Source organism: Rhinolophus ferrumequinum, chromosome 10, assembly GCF_004115265.2.
Source record: "Rhinolophus ferrumequinum isolate MPI-CBG mRhiFer1 chromosome 10, mRhiFer1_v1.p, whole genome shotgun sequence".
Classification (NCBI taxonomy): domain Eukaryota; kingdom Metazoa; phylum Chordata; class Mammalia; order Chiroptera; family Rhinolophidae; genus Rhinolophus; species Rhinolophus ferrumequinum.
The window spans coordinates 61,251,319-61,267,483 of NC_046293.1; the positions used below are offsets into that span (position 1 = coordinate 61,251,319).

Consider the following 16,165-nt stretch of genomic DNA (forward strand, 5'->3'; position numbering starts at 1 on the left):
CCACTGGTTGCAAACCTCTGTTTCTTGGGCCTGCCTGCCCCACGTGTAGGCTTGGCAGCCCCCCCAGTTGTTGGTCGCTGCCTGGGGTTGACACTGGCAGCTTTACCCAGAGAAAAACTGAGTGTGGAGAGCATGCCCCACCTTTTAGCTCCACCATTGTGGGCCTGCTGGCTTTCCATGGGAGCCCTGTTCACGTTAATAGGCTTACACCAAAGGAGACTAGGAGAGTTCATGGCGCCTGTCCCACGGTGAGATAATCCAATGGCAAGCCCTTCTGAAGGAGTCCAAGTCTGGGTTTGGCTCATAAATAAGGTTAGTAGCACAGGTTTAAATGGTGCATTTGGGGACAATCCTGACTTCTTACGTAGAAATCACATCTCTAAATTATACTAGACTTACTGCTGCAAAAACTGCCTCTATTGTAAACCAAATAGAGCCTAACCCAGGGATTTAGCAGTTGATCGTACACAACTGAAACTATAACTACAGGCATGTGTTTGGCCTGTCTTACTGCTTGCTTTTGGCAGGCTACCAGTGGCCCAGTAAGTCCTTTGATTTAAAACATTTCGAAGCAACTAGATTGGGCCCTGAAAGTGGCACCATCAAAATTCAAATTTCCAAATCTTTGAGAACTATTGAAGTAGAAAGAAACACGTAATGATTTGTTAAGACCAGAGTCTTTGTCGTCTTCTTCATCCTTCAGCAACACCATTACATCTTTTTTATGATGTCATTTGTTTTTAAATTGGAGAAGTTAAATTGAGCTCAGTAAACGAGCCCTGAAATTTTTTCTTTTTCGTTTTTACTCGTGAGGCTTAATGTTCATATTGGCTTCTTTGTGTGCAACATTTAGAATTAAGTAGATGTAAATATCAATGCAAATTTGCTAAACACAGAACATCTGACACTGGAAGCTGAGTTCTGTGCTGTATTATTTCCAGCAAAGGAGTTAAACAGGTTATCCTCACACATTCCATTGTATGTCTTTGAGTAGGAGTAAAAGTATACTTTCAAAAAAGATGATAGGGAATAATTCTGCTTTTTTAGAAAAGCCCTGCATTAGTCGATATTCAGGAAGAAAAAAAGACTGGAAAGGAATGTCAGGGTCCATATCAGTCGTTCATCAGGGACTTCTATTCAGTTTGAGCTGTGCATATTTTACATATTTTATTTAGTTGGGTTTTTTTGTGTGTTTTTTTAATCTCAAATTGCCACCAAACTGTATTTTGTTTTTCCCTTTTATTTGATGGAGATAAAATACATTTGGACGTGAAAAATAATTCACTTGCTAATTCTCAAATGAAATTGTAAGAGTTGTCAAATTAGGTGTTTGTATCAAGAACAAGATAATCCTTGGTCTTGGGTCATTTTTTTCCTCTAAATGGCATGTGTTGGGGGCAAAGGGGGAATGAGTTGTCTGTTGTTTTTAATAATTAAGTAACCTTCCAAAGAAAATGATTGAAATCTAATCCTCAGACCACTGGAAGCTTTCACGTTTCTCTGGGAAGCAGATTCTTCTAAGCTTGTGTGTTATTGATCTATTAGTGATGGTACTGATTAAAAAATAAAACCTCATTCATCAGTTGAGACATACTCAGTACTATTAGCTGAAAACAAAAAACGGATGCGGCGGTGGTGGTTATGCTATGAATGACAGTTCTTGCAAAGCTTGCTCTTGGTTCATTAATAAAAATGCATTTTTTTTATAGGTTTTTCAATTTTTTACCCCATACTATTATCCATGGATAGATGGAACAAAATGAATTTAAGCCATTTTATATATGATCTTTTTCTAAATCTGGAGAATATTCGGTTAGGCTATTTTAACAAAAACAGCAAAATTTCAAATTTATAAGGCATTTCGTTTTTAAGGAATTATTTTTAGCATCTTTATCATTGAATTATTTGAAAGTGATTGACTTCTGTTATTCGATTTGATTTTATAGCTATTTATTACATTTGTTTAATAATTTATTAAATTTATTAGATCTTCAGTGTTTTATATTTGGCTTTCGCCATAGGGATCAGGCAGAAGTGTAAGCCGTCATCCCTACCTTACTTCTAGGACCTTTCAAAGTATTTACTGGGAGAAAAAATGACTTACATTTTTACAGTATATTACTTGGGAGCTCAGGTCTAGAATTAAAATAAAACTGGACCCAAGTGCGAGACCCACCACATACTAACCGCGTGCCCTAGGACAAGTCACTTGCCTTCTCTATGCTCAGTCTCTTCTGTAAAATAAGAATAATAATAATAGTCCCTACTTCAAAAGGTGGTTGTGAAAATTGTGAGTTAAGAGATAGAAAGGGCTGATAAATGCTAGACGTCATTGCCGTTTTTATTGTTGTTACTAATATATTTTATATCACACTTCTGTATTATAATCAAGTATGCAGCGTGATAGAATACAGTATAGCACGAGCCAGATACTTGCTCTGCCCTCAACCCTGTGCTCTTTCTGCTGACTCACCCTGGGTGATCTCAGCTAGGACCTATGGCCCCGGCACAACCTAAATGGTAGTGACTCTCAAACCCTCATCTCCAGCCCTGTCTGCTCTCCGCATGTAACTCTGTACAGCCAGCTTCCTCCTGAAGGAGATCCCACGCCACTCTCAGCTCACCACCTGCCCTCTCCACTTGCTGTTAGACATTCTCTTCCACTTACGAATATTTGTAAATTATTTTGGAGTGCTGTGTCCATCTTCTCTTTTTCCTTCTCCCCCAAAGCAGCAGAAGTCCAGCAAAAGGAAGGGACTTACAGTTAAATGATAGGTAGAACCAGGTAGCCGGGGGGAAATCAGATTCTTTGTCTTTTCCCCTCTCCCCCACTCCAAGTCGTGGCCAAGACCTGATTCTGCCGACACTTAACAGTGGCCTGGATCTGTATGGAGAAAGGTATTTTCTGATAGTAACTGGCGCCCCCAGTTTAGTAAATAGACATTACTCAAAAGCTTTATGGTATTTGTTATTCAAGAGAAGATATTAATAATAGAGCAAAAGACTCTTTGTTCATTCAACAAGCCAGCCTTTTCTCCAATTGTTATGTTGGCCTAGCCCTGCAAGTCTGAGTCACTGCATTATGGACTGTACTCACCTGTTTGTACTACCACATGACCCTTCTCTGCCAGCTACATATTCAGGCTGTTGGAGGACCATGTGATCATTTTGCAAGCAAACCAGTTGAGTGGTTCTCTTCCCCACACGCCTCCCTTTCCACGGCTCCACCCTAAATGTAAGAAAGAGCAGACAGCAACCATGGACACATTCAAACTTGTAGAAACATCACAATACAAAGCTGGTACTTAAAACAAGTAAAGAAGCCCAAATATATAAGAAGTACCTTATGTTTTGAATAACAGAGAACTCTTGAAAGGCTTTTAGCCTACAAGTTGGTGGAATGTAGCATAATTTAATGTCCTTGTACTTTAATATCTGCAAATGTCATTTCTGATGACAAAATGCAGCTTTCTCCCCAATGTCATATTATAGGAAGAACACCAATTTAATCTAAAGGAAATTGGGTTCTCCCAATCCTATTTTACCCCCTACTTCTCCCCAGAAATGTCAATCAAGAGAGAGGGAATAACTAACACTCTCATCTTGCATGTGTTTTATTTGTGTTTCATCCTTAAACTTACAGATAAGATCAACAGCTATTTCTTGTTTTTTTTTTTTTAAAAAAAAAAAACTCCCTGCCTCAAATTGCCAAGTAAAACATGTTTCTCCTGTTTATAGAATTTATTAAGTTTTATGTATAGATTTTATGAAATACTTACTTTGAATTTTTTGTCTATCATTATATGGTATTCTCGTGCTTTTTTCCGTAAAATGTGTAAGGTGTTATAAACTCAGAATCTCAAAACAAGGGACAGATGATGCAAAAGATTACCAAATACCTTCCACTGATTCTATTCACTTTACTTATTTTTACTTTTTTTGCAGGTCACAGAGCTGAGTATATGACTACAAGGTAGGAAAACATTTCATCGTAACTCATATCGTGTCTCACACTCTCTTTTCTTTTTAACAGGAAGCAACTATTTAAATGCTGAAAGAATGAAATATTTTGTTAATGAACTTAGAAAGATAGTTTGGGGTTGACAAAACACAGTAACATGAAATGTTTGGGGTTCTCAAAAACCAGATTTGCTCTGGCAGATTTGATTTCCCGATGGAATTAGGGGTGGGAAAAAAAAAAAAAAAGACCTAAATTGAATGGGTTTGGTTTATCTAATTTTCTAGAAGTCCAACAGGACTTTTGATTTAGTAATTCAATTAACAAGCAATGTTATGCATATATCTCCTGTGTTAGCAAATAGAAAGTATGATTATTTACGTTCAGCTCCTACTTCCCCTTAGGTCACATAAAAATTAGAGCTATGTTGAATACTCAGGATTTTAGCTCCCTACCCCTTTTTGGTTTATTTTAAAGATTTAACTTTTAATGCATACAGCCATATTGCATTTCCTTTTTTTTTTTTAATTTAATTTTATTTTATGGAAGGATTTTGAAACTACTGCTAAGACAGAAAAGCCTTTTTGGAAGCAGATTCTGCTTTGGGTTGGGGAAAGTTTGTGGCGACTTTTATTTTTCTATGTCCACATTTGTGCAACAGCCAGAAATTATTCTAATTGACATAGTAAGACTTTGCACTTTGAAAGCTGAGTTCTCTTTGAGGTAAGAGACATTCAGGACGCTGGTGTGCCTGTTGCGGTAATTGGCAAGTTGATTTTCAAGGTTCTATAATGTTCCTGCGGGACAATTTATTCAAAAGGAAGCCCCCCTCTTATTTCCTTGTGAACCAACCAGAAAGGACAGCTACTGACTTATCTAAACTTGACAAAAATACTGAAGGTTTTCTTCCCTATATCAGTGACAAAGAGGAATATTACTTCTGCCTAGTAATATGCAGCTTACGGAGCTTTTTTCACATACAGTATCCCTGTGCACTATCAACTATTTCACCTGTTGTTCCTAAATTGTAAATAATGTAAGGCACTTAAATTTTTTTTCCCAAAAAGGAAGGAATGCAAATACATTGATGTACAATGAGAGCTGTAATTGCCAAACAGACTCGATATTCACATACTCCAACTGGTACTTTTTCTCATCCGCATGGGCAGCCAGATTATCAGGAAGTTATGTGGTAAGCACACAACTCAGAATGAATCATATTATTCGAAGGAGGCATAACAAGGTGGCACGGGCCTGGCTTTGTTCACCTGATGTGTACGTAGTAGAGCCAGAACCAACAGCACACCAGTCTGCCTGAAAAGCCACGTCTGCCCTGGAAATTACTTGGATAAGCAGTTTGTTTTCATCTCAAGTCGCTCTCAGAAGTTTAGTATCTTCACACTTGCCTCATATTTTAGAACCCTTAGGAGAGGCGATTTTCAGGTCTTTAGTAGAAAACTCACAAGCTATCCCTCCATTAGCCCCAGACAGGGGTTACTCTTTTATTTCTCGGTCATGCAGGAACAATTACCCAGGGCCAGTAGGGGCTTTGGCTCCAGCTACAATTTTGCTTGTCCCACAAATCAGTGACCAAAGGAAATGGGCCTGTGTTCTTATTCTCTTAGCTTTGTTAACTGCTCCAGATATCACCATATGTTGGACCTTGTTATAATAACCATTATTTCTAGTTTCTATATTTGATGCTTTGCTATCTTGGGACCTTGCTGACGCTGAAGAGACTGCCGCTCTGAGAGTTAGGCCATGCCTAGGGATAGTGTAAAGGACTTGTTTGCAAGTGTGCCTTTTGTATAATATACAAACCAACCAATCCAGAGCCTGTCCGTCCCCTCAGCCAACCCCTTTATCTAGCTTTCACACTCAGGGCCACTCTTCCCATTCCCAAATCACCCAAAGGTCAGGTACCAGACAAAGAGGGACAGCTTCTATGCCCCAGAGCCCACCAAAATTATTCGAACTAGCCCATCCTAAACCTGCTCCCCCTGCCTTGCTTGTTCCTCCCCACGAGAACTACAGCAAAGGCTCTCACCCACATTTTCGCTCACTCCCTCTGCCTCCTGACCCAGCCTGCTGCTTTCCCACGTGACCCCCACATAGTGGCTTACCCCTCTTGTTGAGAACTGTGAGTAAAAAAACTGTCTTTTCAATGACAGTTGTCTTCTGATCTGTTGACCTCACCACCCCTGAATAAAAATAAAGTCTAAAACACTTCTAAAATAATGAAGAGTGGATGAAATCAAGCACATATGGTTAAATTTCTTGGTGGGCAATTGTTTTCTGTTTTTTGTTTGTTTGTTTGTTTGAATCTACCAGATCCTTTCCTCTGTGAATGGCACAGAATTCAGTGTGTAAAATAAATCTCAGAAATTCCAGCAGTGGCACATTGTGACATGATTCCTGGTAGACGTTTCCATATTTCAAAGCTTCTTGACACTTGGCAGAAGCTCCCTTTACCTCCAAGACCATGGGACTTCAGGTGCCACTTGCTGCACACCTCACTAGTCATGAGCCCACCTGCTGGGAGAGTCTTAGTATGTGGCTGTGGAAGGCTATATCAGCAAGTTTGTACCCCTCTCTCTCTTGATTGTGGTAACGAAGCTGCACAGGCTTCCACATAAATTCTTAGCGTTTTGTTTCTGTACTCCTTTCTGAATCAAATGAACTCAAAAGGTAGTTCTTCTTAGCAAGTGTGCAGCTTACTGAAGGGCTTTACCTAATTTCCAAGTGTGATATACATCCTCATCTAAACCTTCCAAGTCAGAGATTTAGATTGAAATGTCCAGAGAGGTCTTGGGACTCTTCTTCCATGTATTCCATTCATCACAGTTGTAGAAGTGGAGTCAGGTAATCGGGGACCTCTTTGCTCGAAAGGGAGAGGACAGAAGAGGTTCCCTCTCCAATTAGAGAGCAAGACGATGCAGGGTTTCTAAATATAGAACATGGTACACTGGATGTGCATATGCCACCAAAGCAAACAGACTGGAGATGGAGAGAGGCCAGAACGGAATAAATGGGGGCATCCTAATGTTCTACAAATATTTAGGTGATGAGATAGTTTGTTTTAAAGAAAGAACAATTCATGTGAGTCTGTACACCCATCCCCCAGAAATAGCATTGAAACCCAACTCTGTCTTTTCACTTGCGATCTGTTAACAATTACTTTTGCAGAAAATGAAATCCCATTAATACCTGAGGGATACTGAACAGAGGTGATGTTTGCATTGAAGAATTATAACTAAAAATATGGTATTTAATTTCTCATATTGGAATCTATGAGAGTCCTAATTTTTATGATCTGTCATGTCTTCTGTGTGACTTGTAAGCCAAATAACACAAACCTTGGTTTGTAACACTTGGTCAAATAGCTCACAGTTCTATTTCGTGATGCTTATCATTTTCAAACAAACTAGCCAATAAATGTCAACTACTATATACAAGAAAAGAATAGTCTGAATGAATAGCTTGTATGGTTTTTGATACAGAAGTAAAAGGAAATACATGGGAAAGGGGAAGGACTATTTCCCTCCCCTGCATGGGTGGGAATGGGGAAGGAATACAGAATTCCTGTGTTTTATAATTTTGATGTGACCTATGGGTGTTTCATTTATTGTTTGATTTCTGCCATGCTCAGTAATTATATTCCCTTCCCTTAGGCCTCCAAATGTTCCCCCTAAGCCCCAGAAACACAGGAAGTCCAGACCCCGCTCACAGTATAATGCTAAGTTGTTTAATGGGGATTTGGAAACGTTCGTCAAGGTACTGGCACCAGCCATCTGGGTGGCTGTTCTCCATGCTTCTGACTATAATGGTCTCAGCCTCTCATAAAAGGAGGCAGGTCATTATGTCCAAGTCTGTCCTGGGGCTCTTTGCTTTCCCAGAAAATCAATATAATATTTCCTGAAGTCAGAGAGAAAAGAATATTTGGTTTGAGTGCCTTCAGAAGAGGAAGTAACTGTGGGTATTCTGTGGGCAAAAGAGAAAGCCCTCTTTATTTAAAAAAAAAAAAAGAAAAAAAAGACTATAATTTGTACCAAAAGGAAAAGAGCTACCTGATAAAATGTGTGTTTTTACTCATGCAAATGGGACGGCACAAAATATGTTTTTAAAGTCCATTGTCAGGGTAGCTCTGAAAATCAGCAGGAGTTTTGGTTTCCCATGACTTGAGGAATTCATTATATTGGATAAATTGTAAGACCCTGTGGTCTGTATCTTGTATCTCTGCTGTGTTTACTCTGTCTTCTTTTTCATCCTGTATTTCTGATAATGCTTCTAGCCGAGGACGAAGGAACTCGCACGCGAGACATCAGGTATAGTGCTAGAGGGAAGGGAGGACACAGCCTCTTTCACTCTTGGTATCATTTTCAAATCATAGTCATGCTTGGCTTTAATTAGGTTTTTTAAGGTCTTTAGAAGAGAAATGTTTGCAGTTGGAAATTAGACAAGTTTATAAGTAAGCTTTACTGAGAAAGAAATTGTAGAAATCAAACACTGATTTAAGAATAGTCTTCTCTAGTAAAACTGGATAAACTCTTAGTTATTATGTATTTGGCAAACGTACCAAATTTGAGTCAGTGGCTTTTATTAAGGAAAGTTAATGTTAAATACCAAATGCACGTTTAATTTGGACCCTTAAGTAAATTTTACAAAACAGAGAAGAACTTTGTCTTTCATAGCTAACATTTGATGACATGGGCTGTAGTGTCTCTGAAGACTAAATTTATATCGGAAACCATTGCTAATTTCCCTTAATGTTATAGGTATCTTACTGTCTTAATAATATATTACAGACATCTTTCTTTAAAGACAGATCTTTCATTAAATCTGTACACTAACGGTTTAAAAACGTGTGTGTGCGCGCCCATATGGCATGTTATGAATAGGTAAATAGATACATACATAGCGAGGTTGAATACCACTGGCAGTCTTAAAAATGAACCCTAACCCTGGAATTAAGTGAAAGGCCCCTAGACAACCTAAATAGCAATCACAAATGCACTGCCGTAAGCCTTAAACCCAGAAGAGCCTTATTGGCTCTAATTTAATATAAAATTATTGTCAAATTTGATTATCTCGTTTCCCAGCCCAGGCCTTATAAGCAGGGGCAAATTAGACGGAGAGAAGGGAATGATAAAATGAAAGCACCGAGATGATCAGCTGATAGCCTGCCAGAGAGAATGAGAATATAGGAAAGCTCCAAGAAGCAGATGTATGACTCCGTGGTATCTGATAGCTCAGTTTGGGAATGACTGCTTAACATGATAGGAAAGCACATGTTATATTTTTAAAAGATTTTTCATAAGAACAGTTAAAGGAAACCAAATTTAGGTACTAAAGAAGGAGTAAACCAGTTACGGGATATTCACTTAAGTGAACCCTTCACCGTCCCAGATGGCACATTAAAGGATCTTTGGTAATAGCAATAATACAGTGGATACAGAGATCTCTAGACTTCTGAAAAGTGCTCCATCGTGGAGGTCCCCACAATATCACGGAGAGACAGCAGGAGCGAAACCGTTTTTCCTCTTTCAACCATGGGGAAACTGAGGTACGAAGGGGTTTGTTTGAATGGTAGGTGGAACACAGCTCATTTTCTCACGTCTTGTAAAATATTCTACCAAAGCATCTGGCATCCATGAAATTAAAACACACATACACACTTACTACTTTTTTTCCAATATTTTTGATTTTTGAAAATATTGGAAAAATAATGATATTTTTCCAATATTCATTATATCAGAATGAAACACTGATAATAGCTAAATGATCAGCCATTACTTGAGTAAATGTAAAGACAAAAATATTTTAAGGAATATGCAAACCTAAGGCGTTTTTATTTGGAACTATTTTAGTGCAAACATTTCCCTTTTAATAACCTTATATTCTTTGTTTTTCTTTTTGTTTTAATACTAAGTTCAGCAGAGATGCAAATTAATATTCTCCTTTTATCACTTACATCTAAATATTTGTTGCTGTTTTAGATTACAGTGTTACATGAATTGGTCAGATAAAGGTTACTTCCCCTAAACCATACTCGTTTCTGAAAAACCTCCTCACATATTCAGTACGTCTTGATCCAATATATTGTTATTTTTGAGCCAACTAGTCCACACTAAAAAGAGTTTTTATTTTTAAGGACCTTCTTTAAAAAATTAATAAAGTTTACATTCCCAGAAAAACTTAATACAGGCTCCAGAAGTAATTGAATCATTAACTGGTTTATACACTGCTTAGATTGTCTTAAAACCTAAAATAAAACTGTTCCTCAAGTAGTGTATTTCCCATTCTAGGAATAGTAAAGAGTTTAAATTGCTGAGCCACATTATTTCCAATTCTTCCCCTGTGGCTTAATTGGAAAGGTTAATGGATTCTGAATTATTCTAATATATTAAGACAACCACATTCTTCTGGTGTTTCAGAATAAAATCCTCATGAATTAGTACCTGATGTCAGCTAATCATTTTGAACCTCCATGTTTCCACTGAAGATCTAATTTCTGAAAGAGCAGTCTTAAAAAAAAGTACATGAAAAATAACTCCATCGTCAGTAACCTTCTTTAACTACATGGAGTGCATGGCATTGATACATATTTAACTGTGACCTCTGCAGCTCCTTCATCTCATTTGTCATCCATCCTATTCATGTTTTAAACCATTTCCAGAATTCACGTTTGTTCAGTAGAGTGCTCTAACTATATTACAAGATGGAAAGGGGGAAAGATGGCGAAAAAATGTTCCTTCCTAAGAAAACGAGATCTACAGGGATGTGCCTTTGTGCGATTTTTTTGCTTAATCCTTAAAACATGAAAAAAAATAATAACAATGAAAAACCTATAAGGATGAGTAAGTTCTGATGCAAACTAAACAAATACATGACACATTATCAGCATCTGTAAAGCAATTCTCATATCACGCGTCTGGAAACACGTAAGCCTCTCAGAGATGTCAGACAGAGGGTCCTGAGATGGCGGCAAGTCCAGCCAGTCAGTCCTAAGGTACTATGGTCAGAATACACAGAGTTCTTTTTAGGTCCATTAGATTAATATTTACAAAATAACCTTTTTAAAAACTGAGTGATTCTTATGTTTATTTTGGTATGTGAGCCTTACTGTGAGTGTAAGAGATGAATTAGCTTTGACATCTCTAGGCACAAGAGAGTTAAATTGAAGCAGGATTGCCTTAAATGTATTTAGTTTGGTTTGTTCCAGAACTGAAACATACCTTCGATTAAATATAATTGTATTTGGAGACTGTGGAATATTTTAGAAGGGGTGTATGTGGAAACAATCATCTGGAAGAATAAAAATCACTCTCTATTATGATGTGTGATTTATGTCTCTCCCTTGCAGTTAACTGGTTTCCATCTCTTTACCCAGGACTCAGGACAGATCATCCCCCTCATTGTGGAAAGTTGTATTCGGTTCATCAATCTCTATGGTAAGCCATACACTACAGAAGTCTTATTTAAAAAAAAAAAAAAATCACTAGGAGTATTTCAAATAATGTGTCTTTCCATTTTACATTTAATGATTGAGAAAGGGGGAACCTTAGAGGATGGGATGCCATCTTTCACCCTCTTTCCCTTCTGTTCCCTTTAGGTCTTCAGCATCAGGGGATTTTCAGAGTGTCTGGTTCCCAGGTGGAGGTCAATGACATTAAAAATTCATTCGAGAGAGGTAATTGCGTGTCTGTACCTATAAGCAAGCCATGTTAAAAAGTCGTCATTTTCTGGAGAGTGAGGTGGCATACTCATTCTGTGTACATTTAAAGCCTTTCTCTTTGCATTTACTTCATTTTGGATATTGAGGTAAGAATCTATTTAGAATAGCTGAGAAGCCAAAATCATAATGTTCTGTTATTAAGTATAGAAAAGCCTGTGAGCTTTGTATCCTGATTTAGGACGGGCATTGATAAGCCTCAGCACGTGTGACAAAGGTGGCACATGAAAGCATTCTAGAACAGTGGCAAGACCTGCCCTGGGCCTAGAGAGCAGGTGTTTGAGGCAACTCATCCCAGCTTCACTTCTACAATCTTTGTCAGGAACTCTTTTCTTCCTCTTATTACCATCCCCAGACTCCATCCCAGGTTGGTGCCTACTCTTGTTCACAATTGGCCGTCAAATATGTCCTCCTAGGGGCCGGCCCGGTGGCTCAGGCGGTTGGAGCTCCGTGCTCCTAACACCAAAGGCTGCCAGTTCGATTCCCACATGGGCCAGTGGGCTCTCAACCACAAGGTTGCCGGTTCGACTCCTCGACTCCCACAAGGGGTGGTGGGCTCCACCCCCTGCAACTAACAATGGCAACTGGAACTGGAGCTGAACTGCAACCTCCACAACTAAGATTGAAAGGACAACAACTTACTTGGAAAAAAGTCCTGGAAGTACACACTGTTCCCCAATAAAGTCCTGTTCCTCTTCCCCAATAAAATCTTTAATATATATGTATATATTAAATGTGTGTGTCCTCCTACACTGTTAGTTAGCCCACTATGATTGCAAGGCCATACACTTTTGTGTCAAGTAAACCTAGAATCACATCAGACTCTTTCATTTACTAGTCGTGTGATTTGGGTCAAGATACTCACCCCTTGGTGTCCTCCTTTGCAAAATTCCAGGATTGGTGTGAGGATTAGGAAGGTCTAATCCATGTAAATCCCTAACTCTTTAGCAACAGGCTCTTAGTTATTAATGCTCTCCAATTATAATCTGGATACATCTGCATCTTCCTTCCTGTGCCTGGACGTCAGGCTGAGAATGCAGAGCAGGGAGGGGTGTCGTGGCATGGAGACAGGGCTCCTTTCTCTCTCAGTCCCGTTTCCTCTGGCCTCGGCTTGGCAGAGAGCCTTTGAAAGTCTGAAACCTTGGTTGAAGAGCCGACTTGGAGCCAGACTGTTTCCCTGTTCTGAGTTCTCTGATACGATGTGTAGAGCAGAGCGGCCTCCCTCGCCAGCAGCTAAGTGTTCTCAGTGTCTAACATTGACCACATGCAGGGTGAGGTGGAAAGTAGTACAGCGTCAGGTTCCCATGCCAGCCACCACAGGCATTATTATTTTTCCTTGGAAATTCCCCCTGATGTTTGTTATTTATTTGTGATCTCTTTGGGTGATGCTTTCTCACACTGGGCAAAAAAAAAAAAATATTTTGGTAAATTCATGTTTAATGATTTCCCACTCCAGGAGCAGAGAAAAGGTAATGCAGGTCCCTGAAAATAAACTGCCCCGATAGGCAAAATAAATAACTTTAACTGTCATGTACAATTTTTGTGAACTTTAGAAGAGCAGTCTTGTGATTGAAAAAAAAAAAGGAGTTTGATTTAAGTCTGCATAGTATTATATTGACCTTCTTAAGGATTTTGTCTCTATTTAATTCTCAGGGAGATAGACTAGCCAGCCCTTTACCTAATATTTTAAAACTGCTTACCATAAAGAATAATATAATTTCCTATTGTAATATATTTTTAAAATTTTCCACTTTGTATACAAATTCCTTGGTACTGCGAAGGGTACATTTTCAAATTCCCCTTTCTGATTTCAGAATCTTCCAGTGCTGAAGGCAGCTTTCAGATATGCTCTGAACACCACCTTGCCACTTTGGGAAACACTTATTTATTTAATTGTAGGTGTTCACAGTTAGATGAAACCTATAATATTTCTGATACATTTTGCTGATCCATATAGCATAGCCAGACAGGCCTATATTGTGTCTTTTTTCCCAGTAGGTTAAGAAACAAAGAACGTAGTATTTGAACTCATGTCAAACTAAGATTACAGATTGTAGCTTCCCAAAAAAAAAAAAAAAAGTCGGGTGAAATTTTAAATCCCACAATATTTTATTTTAAGATTTTGGTAACTTGTAAGGGATTATTTGGTAGCATAAGATTTTTAAAAAAGCTTTATTTTAGTCAACTATTTTTAAGTTAATCATGGGTTGGGATATCTAAACCAATTATTTTCATTTTAGTACCATATAATCTTTCATAAAGTATAATTAAAAGATACATGTATATATAGAAATGTGTGTGTATAGAAACATATTTTTGTTCAGAGGAAAAAGAAACACTGTGCATGTAACTAATTTTTTTTTTCAGGTGAAAACCCTTTGGCTGATGAGCAGAGTAACCACGATATTAACTCAGTTGCTGGCGTTCTGAAGCTCTACTTCCGTGGGCTGGAAAACCCCCTCTTTCCTAAGGAAAGATTTAATGATCTGATTTCTTGTATCAGTAAGTGGATTTTTGGTGTTTTTTTTAAGTCTTTTCCCACCAGAATTGTTTTCAGTCACCAATTTCCTGGAAAAGGCAATGGTCCCTCTCCACATACTCTCCACCCTCCCCCCACCATTACCACCAACTTTCTGTGACCGTTTGTTTTCTTTCTGGATCCAGCGTGAGTCATCTTCCCAGCTGTGGCCTCACCCTTAGCTGAGTGGGCTTTGCTCCTGAACTTGCTCAGGCTCCATGGGGCCCAAGAGTTTCCCACTGAGTGGCTAGAATAAAGCAGAAAGGCAGGTCCCAAAGAGGTGAGGGAGAGGAGGACATTGTAAGCATGGAAATAGAACTTCTTTTTGGCTTTTGGTTGTCCACCAGTCTTAGGAGTGGGGTAATTTATCTATCTTGACTGTTACTTCAAGAAATAAGGTAAAATGAAATACATGATCATTATGACAGTGCAGGAACACCAGGTGGTAACTACCTGTCAGGGGGCATCCCCAGCTAATTGGCAGAATTGATCTGGGGCTGTGGATGATATGTTATGAAACCAACAGTCATCGGCAGAGTAAAGCATGGCTGTTTTCTTCAGTGGGGGCTTTTGATACTACAGGAAGGAAGATGAAAATAATATCGGGAATTAGATATTAACCATAATTAAGTTTCATGCATCTAAATATGTAGTGCCCCTTGAATTCCATTTGCCCAGGCAAGGGTCTGGAGCTGACTTGACTTAAATCACACAGTGAGGGCTTTTGTTAGAATCAAGCTTTACTCTAATGAGGAAACCTCCCATCCCCCGACTTCCCAACCTCCCACCTGAATCAACAAGTTCTATTGACTTGACCTCAAAAAAACTCTCTCTGCTCAGCCCTCCTTGCCCATTCTCATCCCAGTTGCTCCCTGGGGCTGTTGTTACAGCCTCTGAAGTGGATTCCCTACTTCTAGGTTTTGCCTTCTCTCCCCACCCTCCACTTATTCCATCTTTCACACTGTAGCTAGATTTGAAAGGACAAGTTCAGTTGTATCACTCCCACCCACCCCCCCTCCCACTTAAACCCATTTCAGTCGTGCCCACCGTGGTATGGCCGAGTCATAGAATTTAATTCTTCCGTTATCTCACCTCTTTCTACTTCTGTATGCTTATCTCCTGCCACCTCTGCCCTGTTTACTTTGTATTGCAGCAATAGCAAAATAAGCATGCTGGGCCGGGCCGTTTCCCACCTCCATGCCTTTGCCCATGCTGTTTCATCTGCTATCCTTGATAGCCATTTGACACCTGCTACAGTGGCTTTGCTGAACTGACTGGTACTTCTCCTAGAGCACCACCCTCCCCACCACCCAACACTCCTCTGTGAGTGTTCCACTGTGTACCTATGTCTATAATTTTCTTAACCACCCCACATTGCAATGTTTTAAACCCCACTGCCTCCCTGTACTAGAAAGAGAGTTCAGGAAAGAGGTTGAGAATATAGGCTCTGGACTCAAACAGCCTAGGTCCAAATCCCACGTCCAAATGGCTCACCAGCTGTGTGACCTTAGGCAAATCTTTGCACCTCAGTTTCATCAGCTATAAAATAGGGAGAATATTAGGTCATGTATCATAGGGTTGTGAGAATTAAATGAGTTAATACATGTAAAGTGCCAAGAAGAGTGCCTGGCAGAGTTTGTTCAATGAAAGGCCTATAGTTAAGCTCTATAGGCCTCTAAGGTCTTATTGGATTATTCAGTTTTATAGTCCCAACCATTGGCATAGTTAATTCCAGGCACATAGTAAGTGTGTAATTCATGGTTATTAAATCAAATTTAAATGAAATGAAGAGTCAAAATTCTTTTGTTGACATTTATGCCTACAGTCTTGGCTCTCGTTGGGTATGAATTCACTGGTCGTAATTACCTTCCCCCTCACCCCATACAGTCTGATGTCTTGTGTGGAATTCAGAAGTGTGTCTCTGTGTCCATTCCAAGGTCCTTGCATAATCTGAGTC

The 16,165-nt window shown here is 39.1% G+C and overlaps 1 protein-coding gene across 2 annotated transcripts in view; it reads left to right on the plus strand.

Annotated features, from left to right (window-relative positions):
- SRGAP1 (SLIT-ROBO Rho GTPase activating protein 1) overlaps positions 1 to 16,165 on the plus strand; it is a 234,649-nt gene that overhangs the window by 190,504 nt on the left and 27,980 nt on the right. Inside the window, exons 11-15 of one of the 2 annotated variants that reach the window (XM_033117996.1) lie at positions 3,946 to 3,973; positions 7,630 to 7,732; positions 11,349 to 11,409; positions 11,571 to 11,648; positions 14,058 to 14,192. In XM_033117996.1, coding sequence (XP_032973887.1) covers positions 3,946 to 3,973; positions 7,630 to 7,732; positions 11,349 to 11,409; positions 11,571 to 11,648; positions 14,058 to 14,192 — 405 coding nt within the window. Of the gene's footprint in view, positions 1 to 3,945; positions 3,974 to 7,629; positions 7,733 to 8,249; positions 8,284 to 11,348; positions 11,410 to 11,570; positions 11,649 to 14,057; positions 14,193 to 16,165 lie in introns of both variants that reach the window. The other variant, XM_033117998.1, reaches the window with a different exon arrangement.